At 42.1% G+C, this 22,888-nt stretch overlaps 1 protein-coding gene across 7 annotated transcripts in view; it reads left to right on the top strand.

The window, feature by feature from the left end:
- LOC106585761 (DNA repair protein XRCC4) overlaps positions 1-22,666 on the top strand; it is an 89,565-nt gene extending 66,899 nt beyond the window's left edge. For 6 of the 7 annotated variants that reach the window (XM_045706641.1, XM_045706643.1, XM_045706642.1 and 3 more), the window contains 4 exons: positions 13,384-13,533; positions 14,430-14,542; positions 19,272-19,416; positions 22,372-22,666. In XM_045706641.1, the coding sequence (XP_045562597.1) occupies positions 13,384-13,533; positions 14,430-14,542; positions 19,272-19,408 (400 nt within the window). In that variant the 3' untranslated portion in view covers positions 19,409-19,416; positions 22,372-22,666. The remainder of the gene's footprint in view (positions 1-13,383; positions 13,534-14,429; positions 14,543-19,271; positions 19,417-22,371) is intronic. The other variant, XM_045706644.1, reaches the window with a different exon arrangement.
- The last annotated feature ends 222 nt before the right edge of the window (positions 22,667-22,888 follow it).

Raw genomic sequence — 22,888 nt, 5'->3', positions numbered from 1 at the left:
GAACAGCACATACCACCAAAATCACACATTGACCCATGCATCCTAGACGCAACAGATATCAGTTGTCCAGCTGCTTTTATATGTTGGCCGTCTGGCACGCTTAGAGGTCAGCCAGCGGTCCACGGCAGGAGTGGGATCCAACTCCTCGACAGAAGGCCCCTCCAGGCTGATCCTCATCAGGTCTTCGGTGGTGGAGGCCCCAAGGCAGCTTCTTGTCGAATTCTTAATCCGATTCTGCGCAGAGAAGCCTCGCTCACACTGGGCGGCTGAAATGGCAGCACCAGCATAAGCTGCACCAACTCCAGTATGTTCTAGGGAAAAGATTATATCTTTCAATTTCATTTAAACTCTTACCATTAACTTATCAAAACCAACCATAGGATACCATACATACCCACTCAGGACTGTTAGTCTGTCTACCTTGTAATCGTGCCTGTAGGGGTCCTTTGTCAACATGGCCTCCCACAGGCCAATTTAGGACTTGTCCTTGAAATTGTGGCTGACCAGGATTTTCAGCCCCTGCCACTCATCCTGGATTGCAGCCATGTTACACCCCAATCTGCAGGATTGAACAGAGCAAGTGAGTTTGCAAATATGCAAACATAACATTGTCTCATATGGCAATGCAGTGTCAAATAAATTCTTACCTCTCTAGAGGCTCCTTGAAATGCTTCATCAGGTATGCCACACCATCATCACCAAAGGTGAGAAGGCTGGCCTGGTCTTCTGGCCATGTGTCAGGGTTTAGCACTCTGAAAGACAGCTCTAGTCTGTGAAAGTCAGAACAGAATCTTTCAAACAATTCACTGTCTCCATCCCCCCTGTCTCTTGTGCCAACAGAAAACAATAATTCTGTGGTATTTACCATTCCAGCACTTAGCGCACGCACACAGACACACACACTCACAGTATTGTTTAACATTCTCTGCTAGCAAATAAAACTAAATCATAGAGAATTTATTAGTTACAAACCTATGTGGCATACAGTGGATTGGGATTATATGCCTTCACAGAGGCACCATCTGCCCCGAAGGAGATGCACTTCTTCACCCATGACCCTCCATCCTCCTCTGGGCAAACAGCACGAAATGTGGCCTTGGTGGCATCCAAAACACCTCGAATGACAACACAAAAAAACGTTGTTTTTTTTCAAAAGTATTTCTGACAAACTAAATTAAATTATCTCCATTATGAATAATGATTAAACTTTACACAAGAATAAAGCCTATAAAGAGGAACAACTTACCAATGGCATGAGAGTGCTCAAGGGTCTGTTGTCCGCCCAGGAGATTGACTGGCTTCCCATCCTCCAACAAGCGTACGTAGACAATCTTGCATTTGGTGTTGGATATATCAGTGTCTCCGTCTATTAGAACGGCAAGATACTTTGCGGCTTTCAGCTTCGCTGACAGGCTCTCTCTCATTATATCAGCAATTTGACCGATCATCTCCGCACATCTTACATCATTGTCGTATGTGGGATTAATGTCAACTCCGTTTGTAGTGGAGTCTGATAAACGGCCCAAATTTGACGAAAGGTTATTCTTCTTTCGCAATGAAGTATGCGATGTTTATCTTTATTTTCAGCTGCCTCCTCTTCTCCTCCTCAGACAGCAGCACTTGCCTCCTCAAGGCTGCTGACACCGTGCCTGATGGTTTCTCCTGTCTCAACAGGTACAGATCTCTGCACTGGATATGCCGCCGCGATATGTTATGTTTCGCTACGCTATCTCTTTTCGGATGTGGGTTTCCTGAAACGAAGGACGAGTTGCCCGCCTGTTTCTGCCCTCTACAATATTTGCAGAACATGACGTTGTTTTCGAACTCTAGCCATGGGAACATTTTGAGCCAATTCGCATTGAATCTATATGTTCTCCCTCCACCGGCTACAGTGGATGTTGAAGTGACAGCGGGGGTCACGGTAGCTTTGCTAACGTTAGCCGCCATGTCAACGTTAGCCGCCTCAGGTATTCCTTGTGAAGAGGCTTTATTAGTTGAACCTTGCGAATCCCCCTCGCTGGATTCCTCTTTCTCCTCGTCTCTTCTTCGCTTAAAATAAAATTGAATGGGCTTCATTTTTAGCCATGTCTGCACATTAACTTATAGCCTATACCGATACTATTTTCCAGTGTTCACCTTTCTCTCTCTGACTGGACTGCGTCATCACAGAAAACTCTACTGTGGTTGGCGCATGCCGCTTGTGGAATGTGGGACTTGTAGTTTTGAAACAAATAGCAGCGGGGGAAAAATAGTTTACGGTAGGTTGTAATCTTTAATCGCACACTGTGCTTGTAAATATTTTTTCCGGTTCGCACAAGTCTATTTTTAGGGGCAAATGCGAGTGAAATACTCGCACTGTAGAGCCCTGGGTTCTATAACTGATTCAAGTATTTTTAGTCAGATCCTAATTGGGAGATTGAGTTTTATGTTCCTTTTGATGGCATAAAAAGCCCTTCTTTCCTTGTCTCTTAGATCGTTCACAGCCTTGTGGAAGTTACCTGTGGTGTTGATGTTTAGGCCGAGATAGGTATAATTATTTGTGTGCTCTAGGGCAAAAGTTTCTAGATAGAATGGCAACTGGACATTTTTTGTCAACTGGACATTTTTTGGAACACCTTTATTTTGGTCTTAGTGAGATTTACTGTCAGGGCCCAAGTCTGACAGAATATGTGCAGAAGATCTAGGTGATGCTGTAGGCCAAAGTTCCCCAACTGGCGGCCCGTGGATCAAATTTGGCCCCCCAAGTTTATTTGCCCCCCCCAAAAAAAAATACAAATGTTGGACATAAAATAGTGTTAAAAACACCAGCAAATCAGCTCCAAATGATTTAATTTCGGAAATCTGTTCCAAAGTATTGCCACGCATAAAAGAGGGATATATGTGATCGTATACAAATGTAAGCAAGGTTTGAAATGATTACGTTTTAGTCAAATATATCTGTTTGGGCTTCTTGCGGTCAATTGTTAGTCTACAAATTATTTGTAATAATGTTCCGGCCCCTTGACCATACGCTCAAGAAAACAATTACCCCCCTCGGCTGAATCTTGTTGATGATCACTGCTGGAGGCCCTCCTTGGTTGGGGACAGAAGCAGATCATCTGCAAACACTAAACATTTGACTTCAGAGTCTAGTAAGGTGAGGCCGGGTGCTGCAGACTGTTTTAGTGCCCTCGAGAATTCATTAATATATATATTGAAGAGGGTGGGGCTCAAGGTGCATCCTTGTCTCACCCCACGGCCCTGAGGAAAGAAATCTGTGTGTTTATTGACAATTTTAACTGCACACTTGTTTGTGTACATTCATTTTATAATAGTGTATGTTTTCCACTCAACACAGCTTTCCAACAATTAGTATAGCAGACCGTCATGCCAAATTGAGTCAAAAGCTTTTTTGAAATCAGCTTAGCATGAGAAGACTTTGCTTTTGGTTTGGTTTGTTTGTCAATTGGGGTGTGTAGGGTGTATACAGTGCCTTCAGAAAGTATTCATACCCCTTGACTTATTCCACATTTTGTTGTGTTACAGCTTTTTTTTCACTCATCTACACCCAATAACCCATAATGGCAAAGTGAGAACATGTTTTTAGACATTTTTGCAATAAACCACTTCTCCAACCTTTTTGACCATATAACAAAGAACCAAGCGCAAACACATATACAGTGCATGATCATTTGCCGAACTTAGAATAAGATATTTAAAGACTACTAGAACCCGCTAGATTCTCCAATTACATTGGATGAGCTACAGGACAAATACAGACCCTCCAACCCAAAAAGGCCTGTGGATTTGATGGTATACTAAACTAAATAATAAAATATACAGACCACAAATTCAAATTGGCTATTCTTAGTCTTCAACATTATCCTCAGGACTGGCATCTTCCCCAATATTTGGAACCAAGGCCTGATCATCCAAATTCACAAAAGTAGAGCTAAATTTGACCACAATAACTACCGTGGAATATGCATCAACAGTAAGCTCGGAAAAATCCTCTGCAGTATCATCAACAGCAGACTCCAACATTTCCTCAGTGAAAACAATGTCCTGAGCAAATGTCAAATTGGTTTCTTACCTACAGTAAATATCGTACGACAGACCACATACAGTGCCTTCAGAAAGTATTCATATCCCTTGACTTATTCCACATTTTGTTGTGTTACTGAGTGGATTACACACAAGCCCTAATGAGAATGAGAAAACAGCATGTTTTTTGATATTTTACTAATTTATTGAATACAGAAATAACTATTTTACATAAGTATTCACACCTCTTTGCTATGTCACTCCAAATTGAGCTCAGGTGCATCCAATTTCAACTGATCATCCTTGAGATGTAATTTACCCTGCCCAGCCCCCCCATGGACATATAATAATAATATATTTTTTGGGGGGGTTATTATTGTTTCTTTCACTTCTATTTTTGACCTGCAATGTTGGTGCTCAGAACATACACATTTCATTGTACCCTGCAATTACATCTGCAATGCTGTGTATGTGACTAATAAAAAAATAATTGCTTGATTAACAATATGTTAGCTGTTAGGTCAAATATTATGTTCAGGCTTCCTAAACATTTTGTCCTGGAAGTTGTCTAGGAGGGATTGGATTGTTGGCCAATTTGTTGTTGGCCAATAGTTTTTTGGGAGGTTTCTACACTACACTACCCAGTTTGTTCGGCTTCGATAAGTCATGGTTGCTCTGTTCAAGTAGATTGTGATTTTGCTGTGGTATAAATCAGATAGCGGTGTTAGTTGGCTGACTGTGAACGCTCTGAGAGACTCTGGGTTGAGGTCGGTGATAAAGTAGTCTACAGTACTACTGCCTAGGGTTGAGCTGTAGGTGTACTTACCATAGGAGTCCCCTCGAAGTCTACCATTGTCTATGTACAGACCCAGTGTGTGACAGAATTGCAAGAGTTGTGACCCATTTTTGTTGGTTGTTTTGACCTAGTTGTCTAGGGGGGCATATTTGGGAGGGAATGATGTCACCTCCAGGTAGGTGATTGTCCCCCTGTGTGCTGAGGGTGTCAGGGTCTTGTCCAGTTATGGCATTTAGGTCCCCATGAACTAGTACATGTCCCTGGGTAGGGCTGTTGCAGTGACCATATTACCACCACACCGGCGATCACGAGTTGTGAGTCATGAAGGCAGTCAAATTCCACCTGACCTTTTAGTCACGGTGATTAGGCTTCTCCAAGCTCTGATGCTGCTGATGGTCATTAGTAGCCAACCAAACTTGCTAACTGCCTGGTACTCTATTGTCCCTCTAATCACTCTGACAACAATGCAAATGTAATCGTTAAATCTAATAAAACACTTCATGAGAGCCAATTGAGCTCATGTTGGGCAACATTTCTGTAGGCTATGCAATTGCGAGAGAAAACAGAGTGATGGCCGATATTAACCTCTATGGGCTAGGTGGGACGCTTGCGTCCCACCTACTCAACAGCCAGTGTAATCCCGTGGCGCGTTATTCAAATTCCTCAAAAATGCAAAAACTTCAATTTTTCAAACATATGACTATTTTACACCATTTTAAAGATAAGACTCTCGTTAATCTAACCACACTGTCCGATTTCAAAAAGGCTTTACAACGAAAGCAAAACATTTGATTATGTCAGCAGAGTACCCAGCCAGAAATAATCAGACACCCATTTTTCAAGCTAGCATATAATGTCACATAAACCCAAACCACAGCTAAATGCAGCACTAACCTTTGATGATCTTCATCAGATGACAACCCTAGGACATTATGTTATACAATACATGCATGTTTTGTTCAATCAAGTTCATATTTATATCAAAAACCAGCTTTTTACATTAGCATGTGACTAGCATGTGACTAGCATTCCCACCGAACACTGCCGGTGAATTTACTAAATTACTCACGATAAACGTTCACAAAAAGCATAACAATTATTTTAAGAATTATAGATACAGAACTCCTCCATGCACTCTATGTCCGATTTTAAAATAGCTTTTCGGTGAAAGCACATTTTGCAATATTCTCAGTAGATAGCCCGGCATCACAGGGCTAGCTATTTAGACACCCAGCAAGTTTATCACTCATCAAAGTCAGATTTACTATAAGAAAAATGTTATTACCTTTGCTGTCTTCGTCAGAATGCACTCCCAGGACTTCTACTTCAATAACAAATGTTGGTTTGGTTCAAAATAATCCATAGTTATATCCAAACAGCGGCGTTTTGTTCGTGCGTTCAAGACACTATCCGAAAGGGTAAATAAGGGTGACGAGCATGGCGCAATTCGTGACAAAAAAAATCGAAATATTCCATTACCGTACTTCGAAGCATGTCAACCGCTGTTTAAAATCAATTTTTAGGCCATTTTTCTCATAAAAAAGCGATAATATTCCGACCGGGAATCTGCGTTTAGGTAAACAGACGAAAGAAAATAAAGCATTCGGTCAACTCGGGCACGCGCCTAAGCCCATAGTACTCTGATCGGCCACTTGCCAAAAGCGATAATGTGTTTCAGCCAGAGCCTGCCTCGATATCGTTCAGCTTTTTCCCGGGCTCTGAGAGCCTATGGGAGCCGTAGGAAGTGTCACGTTATTGCAAAGATCCTCAGTCTTCAATAAAAAGAGCCAAGATGAAACACAATTTGTCAGACAGGCCACTTCCTGCATGGAATCTTCTCAGGTTTTGGCCTGCCATATGAGTTCTGTTATACTCACAGACACCATTCAAACAGTTTTAGAAACTTTAGGGTGTTTTTTATAATTATATGCATATTCTAGATACTGGGCAGGAGTAGTAACCAGATTAAATCGGGTACGTTTTTTATCCGGCTGTGTCAATACTGCCCCCTAGCCCTAACAGGTTAAAAAGAGGAGGATCCCATCAGCTTTATATAGGCTAGACCTACTATATTTTTATTTCTCAACATTTCTAATATTAAGCACGTTGCTTATCTTTACAACAGGAGTATAGCCTACCTGGCTGTCATGAAAATGAACCACGGGAAAAGCGCCCTTTATTTATTTTATTTATTTTTTCCCCCTTTTTTTTAAATATCCAAAACATACAATATACTTGCAGTGAAGCCGCTCAACAACTACACCACACCAGTCATCCAACAGACTCCCATTCAGAACGACACACCGAAGCATCCAGGGTCAATGCCCTGCCCAAGGGCACATCGACAGATCTCCCACCAGGCCAAAAACACGGGGACCCGAACCCTCCAAGATCCCCCCACAGTTCCCCAATAGCTGTCCCTCAACAATCCGAGAACCCTCCCACAATCCCCCCCAAGAAGAAAAAAAAACAACAAAAAAAACCCAAATACAATTAATTCCATTCCCCACACCCAATAACCCCCAATGCACCAACAACCAAGAAAATGAACTAAAGAGAAAAAAGAAAAATACAAAAGAAAGCAGCAAACAACAATGCAAGAAAAAAACTAAGACAAAGGACATCAAGGACAACTAAAATCATAACACTAATGCCAACTGCATATGTTTGAGTGCATGTCTAGCACTATTAAGTGTGTGTGTCCGTGTATGTGTGTATTTGAATGAGAGTGTGTGTATATGCATGTGTACAAGCACCTGCACGGTATCAGTCTCAAGCAAACCGTCATTAGCTGTAAAAAACACTGCCCCTTAGTGTCATTGACTTTATTTTTTTATTTTATCTTTGACCATCATTCTATCTCCCGCACAACAACTCCCATCCCACTTGTCTCCAATTCCACATCCCAACCCTCTGCTTCCCTCAGCCCATCCCACCTATCTCTGCTGGCCACCCTCTTCGGAATTCTGCGCAACATATATCTTTCAACTATGCTATGATGTTTAACGTACAATTTCAATCTATCTAATCGAATAGAAACCACAGATTGCGAGTTGAAGATAAATACTTTTACTTAGAGTATTAGTATAATAGTAATTGATCAGCAAGATGGCGCCGACAGAGATGGTCACCTCGCTTCAGGTCCTTAGAGAACTATGCAGTTATTTGTTTTTTATGTATTATTTCTTATATTGTTAGCCCAGAAAATCTCAAGTGTTATTACATACAGCCGGGAAGAACTATTGGATATAAAAGCGATGTCAATTTACCATCATTACGACCAGGAATACATCTTTCCCGAAGTGGATCCTTTGTTCAGACCTCCACCCTGGACATGCGATCTTATCCCAGAGGCCGACCCAAAACAACGTGGTCGCCGCAGGAGAGGCAGACGGAGCGGCCTACTGGTCAGACTCAGAAGGCGAGCACACCATCCACCGCTTCCGAGCATATTACTCACCAATGTCCAATCTCTAGATAACAAGGTGGATGAAATTAGAGCACGAGTTGCCTTCCAGAGAGACATCAGAGATTGTAACATTCTCTGTTTCACGGAAACGTGGCTCACTCGGGATATGTTGTCAGAGTCGGTTCAGCCACCCGGTTTCTTCACGTATCGCGCCGACAGAAACAAACATCTCTCTGGTAAGAAGAAGGGTGGGGTGTATGCTTTATGATTAACGACTCATGGTGTAATCACAACAACATACAGGAACTTAAGTCCTTTTGTTCACCCAACATAGAATTCCTTACAATCAAATGCCGACCGCATTATCTTCCAAGAGAATTCTCTTCGATTATAGTCACAGCCATGTATATCCCCCCCACCAAGCAGATCCCTCGTTGGCCCTGAAAGAACTTCACTGGACTCTATGTAAACTGGAAACCATACATCCTGAGGCTGCATTTATTGTAGCTGGGGATTTTAACAAAGCTAACCTAAGAACTATACTTCCTAAATTTTATCAGCATATCGAATGCGCGACAAGAGCTGGTAGCTTTCTGGATCATTGCTACTCGATCTTCCGCGATGCATACAAAGCCCTCCCCCGCCCTGCCTTCGGAAAATCTGACCATGACTCCATTTTGTTGCTCCCAGCCTATAGACAGAAACTAAAACAAGAAACACCCGTGCTCAGGTCAATACAATGCTGGTCTGACCAATCGGATTCCACGATTCAAGATTGCTTTGAACACGTGGACTGGGATATGTTCGGGATAGCCACAGACAATAACATTGACGTTTACGCTGACTCAGTAAGCGAGTTTATTAGGAAGTGCATCGGAGATGTCGTTCCCTCTGTGACCATTAAAACCTTCCCTAACCAAAAACCATGGATTGATGGCAGCATTTGTGCGAAACTGAAAGCGCTAACCACCGCTTTTACTCATGACAAGGTGACCGGAAACATGACCGAATACAAACAGTGCAGCTAGTCCCTCCGCAAGGCAATCAAACAAGCAAAGCGTCAGTATAGAGACAAAGTTGAGTCGCAGTTCAACGGCTCAAACACGAGGTGAATGTGGCAGGGTCTACAGTCAATCACAGATTACAAAAAGAAAACCAGCCCGTCGCGGACACCGACGTCTTACCAGACTACCAGTCAAATTAAACAACTTCTTTGCTCACAATACAGTGCCACTGACACGGCCCGCTACTAAAACCTGTGGGCTCTCCTTCACCGTGGCCAACGTGAGTAAAACATTTAAACGTGTTAACCCTCGCAGGGCTGCCGGCCCAGACGGCATCCCTAGCCGCGCCCTCAGAGCATGCACAGACCAGTTGGCTGGTGTGTTTACGGACATATTCAACCAATCCTTATCCCAGTCGTGTCCTTACATGCTTCAAGATGGCCACCATTGTTCCTGTCCCCAAGAAAGCTAAAGTAACTGAACTAAATGACTATCGCCCCATTGCACTCACTTCTGTCATCATGAAGTGCTTTGAGAGACTAGTCAAGGATCATATCACCTCCATATCCATGACCATATCACCTGTGCATTGACTACAGCTCAGCATTTAACACCATAATACCCTCCAAACTCGTCATCAAGCTCAAGACCCTGGGTCTCGGCCCTGCCCTGTGCAACCTGGTCCTGGACTTTCTGGGGCCGCCCTCAGGTGGTGAAGGTAGGGAACAACATTTCCACCCCACTGATCCTCAACACTGTGGCCCCACAAGGGTGCGTTCTCAGCCCTGTCCTGTACTCCCTGGTCACCCATGACTGCGTGGCCATGCACGCTTCCAACTCAATCATCAAGTTTGCAGACGACACTACAGTGGTAAGCTTGATTATCAACAATGACGAGACAGCCTACAGGGAGGAGGTAAGGGCCCGGAGTGTGGTGTCAGGAAAATAACCTTTCACTCAATGTCAACAAAACAAAGGAGATGATCGTGAACTTCAGGAAACAGCAGAGCAGCCCCCTATCTACATTGACGAGACAGTAGTGGAGAGGGTGGAGAGTTTTAAGTTCCTCGGCGTACACATCACGGACAAACTGAAATGGTCCACCAAACACAGACATTGTGGTGAAGAAGGCGCAGCAGCGCCTCTTCAACCTCAGGAGGCTGAAGAAATGCGGCTTGTCACCAAAAACACTCACAAACTTTTACAGATGCACAATCGAGAGCATCCTGTCGGGCTGTATCACCGCCTGGTACGGCAGCTGCTCCGCCCATAACCGTAAGGCTCTCCAGAGGGTAGTGAGGTCTGCACAACGCATCACTGGGTGCAAACTACCTGCCCTCCAGGACACCTACACCACCCGATGTCACAGGAAGGCCAAAAAGATCATTAAGGACAACAACCACCCGAGCCTACTGCCTGTTCACCCCGCTATCATCCAGAAGGCGAGGTCAGTACAGATGCATCAAAGCGGGGACCGAGAGACTGAAAAACAGCTTCTATCTCAAGGCCATCAGACTGTTAAACAGCCATCACTAACATTGAGTGGCTGCTGCCAAAATACTGACTCAACTCCAGCCACTTTAATAAAGGAAAAATTGATGTAATCAATTTATCAATAGCCACTTTATATAATGTTTACATACCATACATTACTCATCTCATATGTATATACTGTACGCTATACCATCTACTGCATCTTGCCATCTTGATGTAATTAAATGTATCACTAGCCACTTTAAACAATGCCACTTTATATAATGTTTTCATACCCTACATTACTCATCTCATATGTATATACTGTATACTATACCATCTACTGCATCTTGCCATCTTGGTGTAATGTATCACTAGCCACTTTAAACAATGCCACTTCATATAATGTTTTCATACCCTACATTACTCATCTCATATGTATATACTGTACTCTATACCATCTAATGCATCTTGCCATCTTGATGTAATGTATCACTAGCCACTTTAAACAGTGCCGCTTTATATGTTTCATACCCTACATTTCTTATCTCATATGTATATACTGTACTCTTACCATCTACTGCATCTTGCCTATGCCGTTCGACCATCACTCATTTATATATTTTTATGTACATATTCGTATTCATTCCTTTACACTTGTGTGTATAAGGTAGTTGTTGTGGAATTGTTAGGTTATATTACTTGTTAGATATTACTGCATGGTCAGAACTAGAAGCACAAGCATTTCGCTACACTTGCATTAACATCTGCTAACCATGTGTATGTGACAAATAAATTTGATTTATTTGATTTTGGATACAGTTTCTTGCGACGTTTGTTTATCTCCCTTGGAAATTGGTCATTGAGAACGAACTTTGGTCCCTTTAAGCTCCCTTCCCCTGCTTTTGATCAACTCCTTTTGTTGGTAGTGTTCAAATTTTGCAATGATCGGTTGGGGAACCCTTGGTCTTGTCGTTCCTAGCTCCAAGTCTGTGTACTCGGTGGAAAGCCACCTTGTTTACAGTCTCTATAGAAAGTCTCAAGGCGGATTGCATGAATTCTCTGATCTCGCCCTCTAGATTATTGGACAATGCCTTTTTTTGCGTTTTTTTTTTTTTTGCATCATAGTTGAACACCTCATGTAGCCTAGCCCATAGGCCTATATAGGCCAAATAACTTCTTAAAATTAAGCACATTCATCCGCTTTACAAGAAGTGTAGAGCCTAACTGACATACATAAGTAGCGCATGAGTTTCAACTTTGTAGATGAACATTTTCACCATAAAAATGCACCTTTATAATAAAAGCATTCTATGCATAATCGCATTTGCGGTCACTTTTGATAATGGTGTTTTCCCACTAATGGAACATTTGCACGTATAGCCTACTGCTATGTGCGCATTGCTGTGCTTATAATGTGAAGAAATAGCCTAATCGTTTATCAACAGCTAAACATTCTGATCTGTTGCGTCAGCCACATTGCGTAATAAAGGTTTGCTGATGCTAGTGATTATATTCATTAGGGATCTATCACATCCCACAACTGTCCCAGACTATGTTTGGAATATTTATTTATTGCACAGAATAGAATAGGTCAACTTTTGTACTATGAGGAATAGTAGATTGACATAGGCTAGTGCTTTTGCTGTTTGTTAGGTCTACTCATCTTGTTGGCTGATGAATATCTTCAATTTGCACCTCAGAATTGGATAAGGCCAGGGACAGTTGCGTCCCTGATGTGTCTGTTTTCACTTTTAGCCTGTGAGAAAGACCCGATCACGTGAGGGAAAGCCATGTGAGTGAGAGGTGCTTCGGAGCTAGCAGCACTCAGGGAGAAGGGCACGACACAGCACACCGGGCTGGATTTTTTTAGGGTGCATTACTGCCACACAAAGTGGATGCCACCGTGAAATTCGAGGCATTATCAAGTGCTTGTCAAATTGTGAATGAGAGCACCTGTGCAAGTGTGTACAGCCTGCACAAAAAAAAACAGAGCTAATGCCTTTCAAGCTACTTTTTTCAAATCATGATTATTGTTGCATCACGCAGCCTTACAATGTAAAACAATCTAAACATATAGCCCAATGTTTGTAGAATAACTAAAGTTACATTAATAACTCTAAATTAAGCATATAGGAGTACCGATTTCTTTGTTAACCGCTCAAATAAAGGTTAAATAAATTAAAACACAGAATAGCAGCATTTGCGCACACCCTCAAATCGTTTGGAGAAAATATGCTTTTATATTTTATTCAGCTTTATTCAATTGTATTCTTCATACTATCAAATAAAATAATGTCACGGAATTCTAAGCAAATCCTGTCTGCTAAATGAACTAGTGTAGCCCGTAGCCATTTGGCATAGCCAGATCAGGACCTAACATAAGGACAACTCAGAGTATGCTATTCTGTTCTTCTGAAATAGACTACATTTTTTTCATATCATGCATCTTTCGACATGTGTAAAATAAGTATTGGCAATGTCTCCTTTTCTGATTTCTTTGGTGAAGTCTTGGCTCCTGCTCTTCAGGCAAAAAGCAGATGACCTCAGACCTTGTATATTCCAGTCTCTCTCTCTCTCTCTCTCTCTCTCTCTCTCTCTCTGACATTGTGGCATTAATAGTGTGCGTGCGTACACACACACACCACTAATGTGATGATACCACCTATGATCCCCAGTCTGGAGAAGCATGTCCAGGAGATGGAGACGATGGAGGGAGACCTGTTCTCTCGTTTCATCATGCTGCTCAATGAGAAGAAGGCCAAGATCAGGGCCCTGCAGGACACCATCAGACACGTCCAACAGCAGCTGGATCAGGAGAATCACCGGTTGGACAACAACTGCATATTCCAACACACCGTCGGGTTCTTTGTTTTGTCTGTCTTCATGTCCCCGGCACCCCTGTCTCTTTACCAGCTTGTCAGTTTCTGACATAGGCCGCCGCATGATGATTGTCCTATAAAAAAAGAAAACGTACAATCGGTGTCTTTTGAGGGACTAACTTGTCTGAAAGTAGTTGACTTGAGTTGTACTTTTGACGGACAAAAACCTACAATGATGGACGTTATATATATTTCATCATGCCTCTGAGTGAGCTGTAGCCATAGTCAACCCAAAGTGGAAAGACAGCCACCCTACTGTTGAAGTTAGTTAGATGCCCAAGTGGCTCAGGCCAACCCAGAGCTCTGTGTGTGTGTGTGTGTGTGTGTGTGTGTGTGTGTGTGTGTGTGTGTGTGTGTGTGTGTGTGTGTGTGTGTGTGTGTGTGTGTGTGTGTGTGTGTGTGTGTGTGTGTGTGTGTGTGTGTGTGTGTGTGTGTGTGTGTGTGTCTCTGTCTCTGTATGTGTGTGTGTAACTGAGCAGACAGTGGCTAATAACTTTTATATCTCTCTTCAGTCCATACTACATTGAAAGCTCTACATGGGATACTATCGGAATAGTAGATTTTACACATCAATTAGTTGCTTGTGCTTGGCTGTCTTGCTGTCCCTCATGGTCTTGGATTGAATTTGACTTAATTTAGTTGCTTGTGTAACCAGGAAAATCTGTTGAGATTTTTAATTACATTTTAATCGATTGCTAATGTCAGAAAAAGTTAAACAGATGTCAAAAAATGTCTAATTATTGAGAGAGATGTCAATGATGTCCCCAAATAAAGTGTGATGCCTCAGTGAGTGATCCCTCTCTCTCTCTTTGTCTCTTCTCCCTCACTCTGTCTCTCTGTAGGGTAACTGGGGTAACTGTCAAATCCAAGGCTGGCGACAGCATTAAGGAGGAGGAGGAGGAGGACCTGCCTCAGAGCTTCCACCCATCTCAGGCACCCACCGTGCTCATCAGAGGTGTGTGTGTTTGTGTGTGTGTGTGTTTCTATTCTGATATTCCGATTTTTTTCCACCATGAATACAGCAGCCAAATACTGAAACTCATTGTAATTTGGACACCATGACAAGGCTTGACTAATGAATTTCCCTAAAACACACTGTTGATGTTGATTATGTGGCACTCTATCATTACGTTAGCTTTTTTTCCATAGGTGTTCTTCCATTGGTTCCCACTTCCATTGGTTCCCCCAAGATGCAGCATGGCACATGCCAATTCACAAATAAATGCACTTGTGTTTTTTAGTGGAAAGGGTTGAATAGGTTTAAGAAATATTGTTAAAATCTCACCTAGCCCATCAGAAGACAAGGAGATGCTTTTACCATATTGAATGTACCTATCCTATCCTTTCAGATCTCCACAAAGGTATAGGGGATTGGGTCTAGGAGTCCATTTGGAATTTGGAGTATGACTATAAAAGGACATTGTGTGTCAATCAATCAAGCACCCCATTGGTCTGTGGAAGTGTCATTTTGCCTTAGCCGACACCCACAGAGTTGCCAAGAAGCATTCTTAACCACAGGGTTCACCTATAGCTTTCTAGATCACTGTGCAGTTCTGGAACACTGACATAGCAGCTTCTACCTGTGGTAGAATCTGATTCATGTGTGCTCTATTAAGTTACAGTAGTGTGACCAACACTCTTATTGGTCCACTCCAGCACCACGAGCACAAGCAACAGTTTGGGTGGGGAGTTCAACTGGGTTTCATTTTTCGCCCATTCCCTTTACTGCTCATGATGTCATAGGTCGTGATATGAATTACCATGACGACATATAGGTCAGGCTCTCCCAGTCCATGTCTGCGAGCTCCCAAGTTTATCCATGTTCATTTTTACTGCTCCATAAACTCCACATGGCAACAGCACTGATGTTTGAACAGCGGTTTAGATTGAAACGCCATTGCCTGGGGTATTGGATGCCTGGAAAGCTTTCACCAGTGAGTCATAAACCCACCGTGTGTAGTCCTCTCTGCTTCCAAGGGGTTCAGCACGTCCGCCTGCGAGGTGGTCCCCTGTCTGCGTCAGAGAGAGCCACCCCCCTGTCTCTACTGTACTGGGGGAACCGAGGCCTCCTTGTGTCTGGTCCAAACCCAGCAGAGGGATGGAGCAGGCGGTTTTGAAACGCAACACAGTCATGGTTCTCTCATCTGTACTGTAGCATCGGGATTAGTTGTGGTGGCTCTGTCCAATGGATCGGTCTATCCTGTGTGTGTGTGTGTGTGTGTGTGTGTGTGTGTGTGTGTGTTAGCACTGTTCAATATTCTCAAACTGACTATATATTCTCAGACGGGCTCATGCAGTGTTTGTGTGTTTATAAAGCATCCACTGTTTTCTTGCAAGTAAAGTCTTACAGGTAATTTGTTCATTTGACATGGTGGGATCGTTTTGTGTCGGTAAAGTACATTTTGCTACAAATGGTGGTGGAAATGCCTTTATGCGCAAATACGGATTATAATAACCATCATATCGTATCAAACTTGGAGTCAACGCGATGATATGGTGTGTGGTCCTCCCACTACAATTTGGGAAACCATGCAGTTTATTAGGCTACAGATTAAATAAGTTACAATGAACTTCACAGTGTGATGAAAGTGCCCGATGATAAGCTTGGTACTCCTTTCCAATAAATATTGAGGGTCTTATTTTGGTGACACCTGAAACCCCACCTCTTCAAGGAATACCTGGGATAGGATAAAGTAATCCTTCTAACCCCCCCCCTTAAAAGATTTAGATGCACTATTGTAAAGTGGTTGTTCCACTGGATATTATAGGTGAATGCACCAATTTGTAAGTCGCTCTGGATAAGAGCGTCTGCTAAATGACTAAAATGTAAAAAAAAAAAAAAAAAAAAATGTAAAAAATGTACTCAATGCTTGACTGCCGTTTTAAAAACTGTAATATTCTCGCTCCTATCCATAATAATCTCATCATGCAGACTAGCCTCCCCGCACTGTATCTGCGAGCCGTTGTCCTGAGTGCATGTGCCAAAACCAGAGTAGGTACATTTGCTATTTAACACAACAGTTTTTGGGACAAAACATACAAAATTATCTGTAAAGTTGAAATTGCGATGGAAACACATTAAACTTTACATTATTATTCACCACATAAAAAATACAATTTTGTGTGTACTTTGTAATCACACACTGATTTTTCTCAGCAACAAGTCCATTTCGTGGAAACACCACTGGAGGGAAACTGCCTATTTTCTTTATGCTGATTTTAGAATATTCAAATGAAAATCTGTCGCCATATGTGTCTGCATGCCAGCTTCTTCTGTGTTTTTGTGTTTGTCTGTGAACATGACCAGACCAGAGTAAACCCATGTGGCTGTTTTGACCCTAGTTAACCCATGTCCCTCTGTGAGTGTCCTGGTTTATGTTTTCCTCTTGATTATGGCCTGATAAGAGAGAGTAGGATGACAGACAGACAAGTGTCAGGGAAAAAGGAAATCTAGCCTATAATTTTCCTGTCATTTTGTCTGTGCTCTGTAAATGTCTACATGTGACTCTATGACACACTCCTACAGGAAGTACATTTAGGACCCAAAGACCTATGGAGTGGAAACGAAGGAGGGAGTGTCAGGGTTGAGAGAGGGAAGGGTAGGGAGGGAAGGAGGGTAGGAGTGTGAGGAGGGTAGAGAGAGCAGAGAGGGAAGTGGGGATGATGAGGGGTTATCCTTTAGACTATGACATACCTTTAAATCTACGGCATCCCCAGATGACCCCCTTGTATATTCTATAATGTATGTAGGCTACATTAAATTAGGCTCTACATTATCACCCCTGCTCTCCTATGGATGAAGGGGGAAAAGGTTTAAAGGTGGAAACAGAGTGGAAACAGAGTGGTTACAACATGGGGAGGTTTTCAGCATCTCAGTTCATCAACCGTGGCCAGTCACTCTCCTTGAGATCAGTTGACCTAAATCATTTCTGACCATCACTCATCACGACACTGGCAGTTCCCTGTCTCAGCATGAAACCGTAACAGGGTTTAGAGGACTATGGCTAGGTGTGTGTCTGTGTTTTTCTTCAATGTGTTGGTTTATGGTTTATCAGTGTATGCGTGGGCTTGTGTGGAATGTGAGATCTTTAGTCAGTGGATGTCTGTAGAGGTCATCAGGGGTCAAGAGATTTTCTGAGGTCATCCTCCCAAAAATGTCCCCCATTTACTCTACAAAGGAGACAGTAGGACAGGCAAGTGAATTTGGTTTAGGACCCAGGTTGGAGTAAAGAATTAGGGTTAGGACCCGGGTTGGAGTAAAGGATTACGGTTAGGACCCTGGTTGGAGTAAAGAATTACATGCTGACCACACCGCTCGCATCCCGTTCGCGAGCGTTGCTAAATAAATTTGCACATAGATGTTATTCAATCATTGCACCCACACTGCTCGTGGCCGTCAGCAAGCGTCTGCATGGCCAGGTGCTAAAATAGAAATTGGTTCTATTTGTGACGCTCAACGTGCTCTTCTTTGGTTTTAGGAGCATATACCAATGTGCCATCTCCTCACAGGGTTTTAGGAGCATATACCCACATTGTCACGATCGTCGGATGAAGTAGACCAAGTTGCAGCGTGGTGAGCGTACGTTTTCCTCTTTATTGAATGTCGCCAGCAAAACCAATAAACAATACAAAACGACCGTGAAGCTTACAGGGCAAAGTGCCACAAACAAAGTTAACTACCCACAAGGACAGGTGGGAAAAAGGGCTACCTAAGTATGGCTCCCAATCAGCGACAACGAAGTACAGCTGTCCCTGATTGAGAGCCATACCAGGCCAAAACAACGAAATACAAAACATAGAAAATAGAACATAGAATGCCCAAAACCCCAAAACACACAGAAAAACACCCCCTGCCACGCCCTAACCAAACTACAATAACCAATAACCCCTTTTACTGGTCAGGACGTGACACACGTGGGTGATTGAAAGATGAACTTAGGTCCACATTCCGGTAGGTTGTAGTAATGTTGTAAAGTTTGTTGCCAACTCCAAAGAAGAAAAATAAGCCTTAAGGAAGGAGGAGAGATGACGAGAAACAAATTTGGTTTACTGTTTTATCTGTGGATTAATTGTCGTAGTAGTGGACCTTGTGCATTTCAGGTAAAATAACAACCCAATGTTTAAATACCAGGACAAATTAGCTAGCAACAGCAAGCTAGCAAGCTAAATTGCCATAAATGTTCAATGCTTTTTGACTTGTCCCCAAATTAATATAATTGGTTCAGAGTTTGTTTTGATATTTCAACCTGCGTGTCCTGATCGCTTCTGGTGTGGGTGAACAAAATCAAAGTGCGCACACGGACGGATGTGCGCGTCCGGTTTGGTCAGCATGTTAGGGTTAGGATAATAGGACCTTAGACACAGTCATTTGATACATGTGAATTAAACCTCAAGGGGCAGTTGCATACGTAGGTGTAATCTGGTTTCGTACAATCGCCTTTTTTATAGACATTTCATAAACCTTTTCATAACCTTGGTGTGTTTTCTGGCATTGTGAATGAATGAGCTTATCAAAGAATGTGGCCCTGAATGGCCCTTCTATCAAATTACATGTTAATGCCCCCCTTAATCACTTTACAGCCAAACTGACTTAAAGTAAATACATCACCTCTGACTACTGACACCACCAACAGCTTTGAGAGGGTGTCTTGCATGTAATTTGTGTGTGTGTGTTTGTCACCCAGACATTTCAAGCCAGATGAGCTCTATGGAGGACGCTGTGCGTGACAGCAAAGATGTGTTGCCCAGCCGCAAGCATGGGCTCTGTTACCACCAGAGCCCAGAGTCAAAGGTCAAGAAGCCCTCTCCAGACCAGAAGTAAACTCACAGGTTAGTGCAGCAGCCAATGAAGCCCTAATATGGTAGTTGTCAACATCAGAATGATCCTATTCATTGACCTCCCTACCGCCATTATTATTGTCAAAATGTCATATGTCAACATTATATTGAATTAATATTATTATGATTTTGACGTCATTGACATCATACATGTATCAATATGTATGATACTTAGGTACAGTTGAAGTCCTAAGTTTACATACACTAAGGTTGGAGTCATTAAAACTTGTTTTTCAACCACTCCACAAATTTCTTGTTAACAAACTAGAGTTTTGGCAAGTCAGTTAGGACCTACTTTGTGCATGACAAAAGTAATTTTTCCAACAATTGTTTACAGACAGATTATTTCACTTATAATTCACTGTATCACAATTCCAGTGGGTCAGAAGTTTACATACGCTAAGTTGACTGTGCCTTTAAACAGCTTGGAAAATTCCAGAAAATAATGTGATGGCTTTAGAAGCTTCTGATAGGCTAATTGACATCATTTGAATCAATTGGAGGTGTACCTGTGGATGTACTTCAAGGCCTACCTTCAAACTCAGTGCCTCTTTGCTTGACATCATGGGAAAATCTAAAGAAATCAGCCAAGACCTCAGATCTTTTTTTTTAGACCTCCACAAGTCTAGTTCATCCTTGGGAGCAATTTCCAAACACCTGAAGGTACCACGTTCATCTGTACAAACAATAGTGCGCAAGTATAAACACCATGGGACCACGCAGCCGTCATACCGCTCAGGAAGGAGATGCGTTCTGTCTCCTAGAGATGAACGTACTTTGGTGCTAAAAGTGCAAATCAATCCCAGAACAACAGCAAAGGACCTTGTGAAGATGCTGGAGGAAACAGGTACAAAGTATCTATATCCACAGTAAAACGAGTCCTATATTGACATAACCTGAAAGGCCGCTCAGCAAGGAAGAAGCCACTGCTCCAAAACCGCCATAAAAAATGCCAGACTATGGTTTGCAACTGCACATGGGGACAAAGACCGTACTTTTTGGAGAAATGTCCTCTGGTCGGATGAAACAAAAATAGAACTGTTTGGCCATAATGACCATTGTAATGTTTGGAGGGAAAAGGGGGAGGCTTGCAAGCCGAAGAGCACCATCCCAACCGTGAAGCACGGGGGTGGCAGCATCATGTTGTGGGTGTGCTTTGCTGCAGGAGGGACTGGTGCACTTCACAAAATAGATGGCATCATGAGGAGGAAAATGATGTGGATATATTGAAGCAACATCTCAAGACATCAGTCAGGAAGTTAAATCTTGGTCTCAAATGGGTCTTCCAAATGGACAATGACCCCAAGCATACTTCCAAAGTTGTGACAAAATGGCTAAAGGACAACAAAGTCAAGGTATTGGAGTGGCCATCACAAAGCCCTGACCTCATCATATAGAAAATGTGTCGGCAGAACTGAAAAAGCGTGTGCAAGCATGGTGGCCTACAAACCTGACTCAGTTACACCAGCTCTGTCAGGAGGAATAGGCCAAAATTCACCCAACTTATTGTGGGAAGCTTGTGGAAGGCTACCCGAAACATTTGACCCAAGTTGAACAATTTAAAGTCAATAGTACCAAATACTAATTGAGTGTATGTAAACTTCTGACCCACTGGGAATGTGATAAAAGAAATAAAAACTGAAATAAATAATTATCTCTACTATTATTCTGACATTTCACATTCTTAAAATAACGTGGTGATCCTAACTGACCTAAAACAGGGAATTTTTACTAGAATTAAATATCAGGATTTGCGAAAAACTGAGTTTAAATGTATTTGGCTAAGTTGTATGTAAACTTCGGACTTCAACTGTAAGTGAGTGCCCAGGTTTGAAAACCAGTTATCCATGCCAAAAAGTTCAGGTCTACACAATCACCCCTGAATACTCATACTAATATCATGCATATAAAGCCTGAATGAATATCTATTCGAGGTATTTAATCATAGTCAAAACTAGCAGCTTGGCCACCTCAATAATTTTACAGAACCTTAAAGGCCCACTGCAGTAGAAAACCTGATTTCTCTATGTTTTATATTTACACACTATCAGTCCTAGCAATATTCTTGCTTGAGAAATTGCTCTTTTTGCTAAGATGCTATTTTTGTTTATTTTTTACCATTTTAATTGACAACAATCACAGTAAGGTACTTAATTGTTTCCCTGAAATGATTTGATATTCAGATAAAAACAGCTGTAGTGTAACTTTAAACTTTCTTCAGACCCCTTCACCTGTCCTCTTGCGCCGTATCTTACTTATTACACCTTTGTGACCCCTTGTGGTGTTCAAAACTATTTTCAGCTTTCACAGTGTCCTGCAATGTTCACTAATACAATTTACCTTATGCAAACATCCATAAATAGTGCAAATGAACCATTAAACTGATAGGCTTAACCGACTAATTTATAAAGGGTGGTTAACCAGTCAGCCACTGGCATCCCGATTCGATGCCTACATCAAACAAAGAGTATCTTTTTGTGCATCAATCAGGCTTAAAAGTTATTTCGGCAAGAACTTGATATTGCTATTCATGTAATAAATACTACTACTAATAATAATAATTATCAGCGAAGGGTCTTTCAAGGTTGAGATAAAAAATACATACAAAAACTAGATGTAGGTCTGCTGGTATTTCTTTGCAGAGACAGAAAGTTTTGGCCTAATCCTAAAACGTTTCATGGTTGTTTGTGTAGCCCGGTCAATATGTGCCTGAAGCTAATCTATGCATCTTTCAAATGCTCAACATACTGAGTCATTTCGACAGAATTATGCTTGATCTCGTTAATCTTTCCACATCCTCTAAAATTGTTATGAGCATCCAGTGGGTGGCGAGGCCATTCCTCCACATACACAAAGAGGCATTGCGAGAACAGTTTCACCAGTATGTGACGACCCTTCCTCTCTGTCTGCCAAATTATTTATTTTTGCTCTTGTTTTCCTTAATAGGATGTCGGTGGGCGGAGCCGGGAGGGTCGTCAGCAAAATGGGACACACCTGGGCTCGGGTGTGTCCCGGGATGAATACACCTCTTCCCCATTTATTGAGGAGACTCACTCCATGCAGACACTGATATATTTTTGTTGTGGCCATTTTGTTTGTTTGCTTTGGCACCTTTCAACACCCCTCATTATCACATTTATGCACGCAAACACTCACTTACACTACTGATTACTGACTACACACACCATTTTTAATTGTATTTAGTTTACTTCAGTTAATAAATATATTTTGTTATTCTTTATCTCCACGTGGTCTCCCTTTTTTTCACCTTTATTTAACCAGGTAGGCAAGTTGAGAACAAGTTCTCATTTACAACTGCGACCTGGCCAAGATAAAGCAAAGCAGTGTGACACAGACAACAACACAGAGTTACACATGGAGTAAACAATAAACAAGCCAATAACACAATAAACAAGTCAATGACACAGTAGAAAAAAAAGAAAGTCTATATACAGTGTGTGCA

Source organism: Salmo salar, chromosome ssa24, assembly GCF_905237065.1.
Source record: "Salmo salar chromosome ssa24, Ssal_v3.1, whole genome shotgun sequence".
NCBI classification, from domain to species: Eukaryota; Metazoa; Chordata; class Actinopteri; order Salmoniformes; family Salmonidae; genus Salmo; species Salmo salar.
Note: the sequence above shows the minus strand (reverse complement) of the source record. Positions and strands in the feature narration are given on the sequence as shown.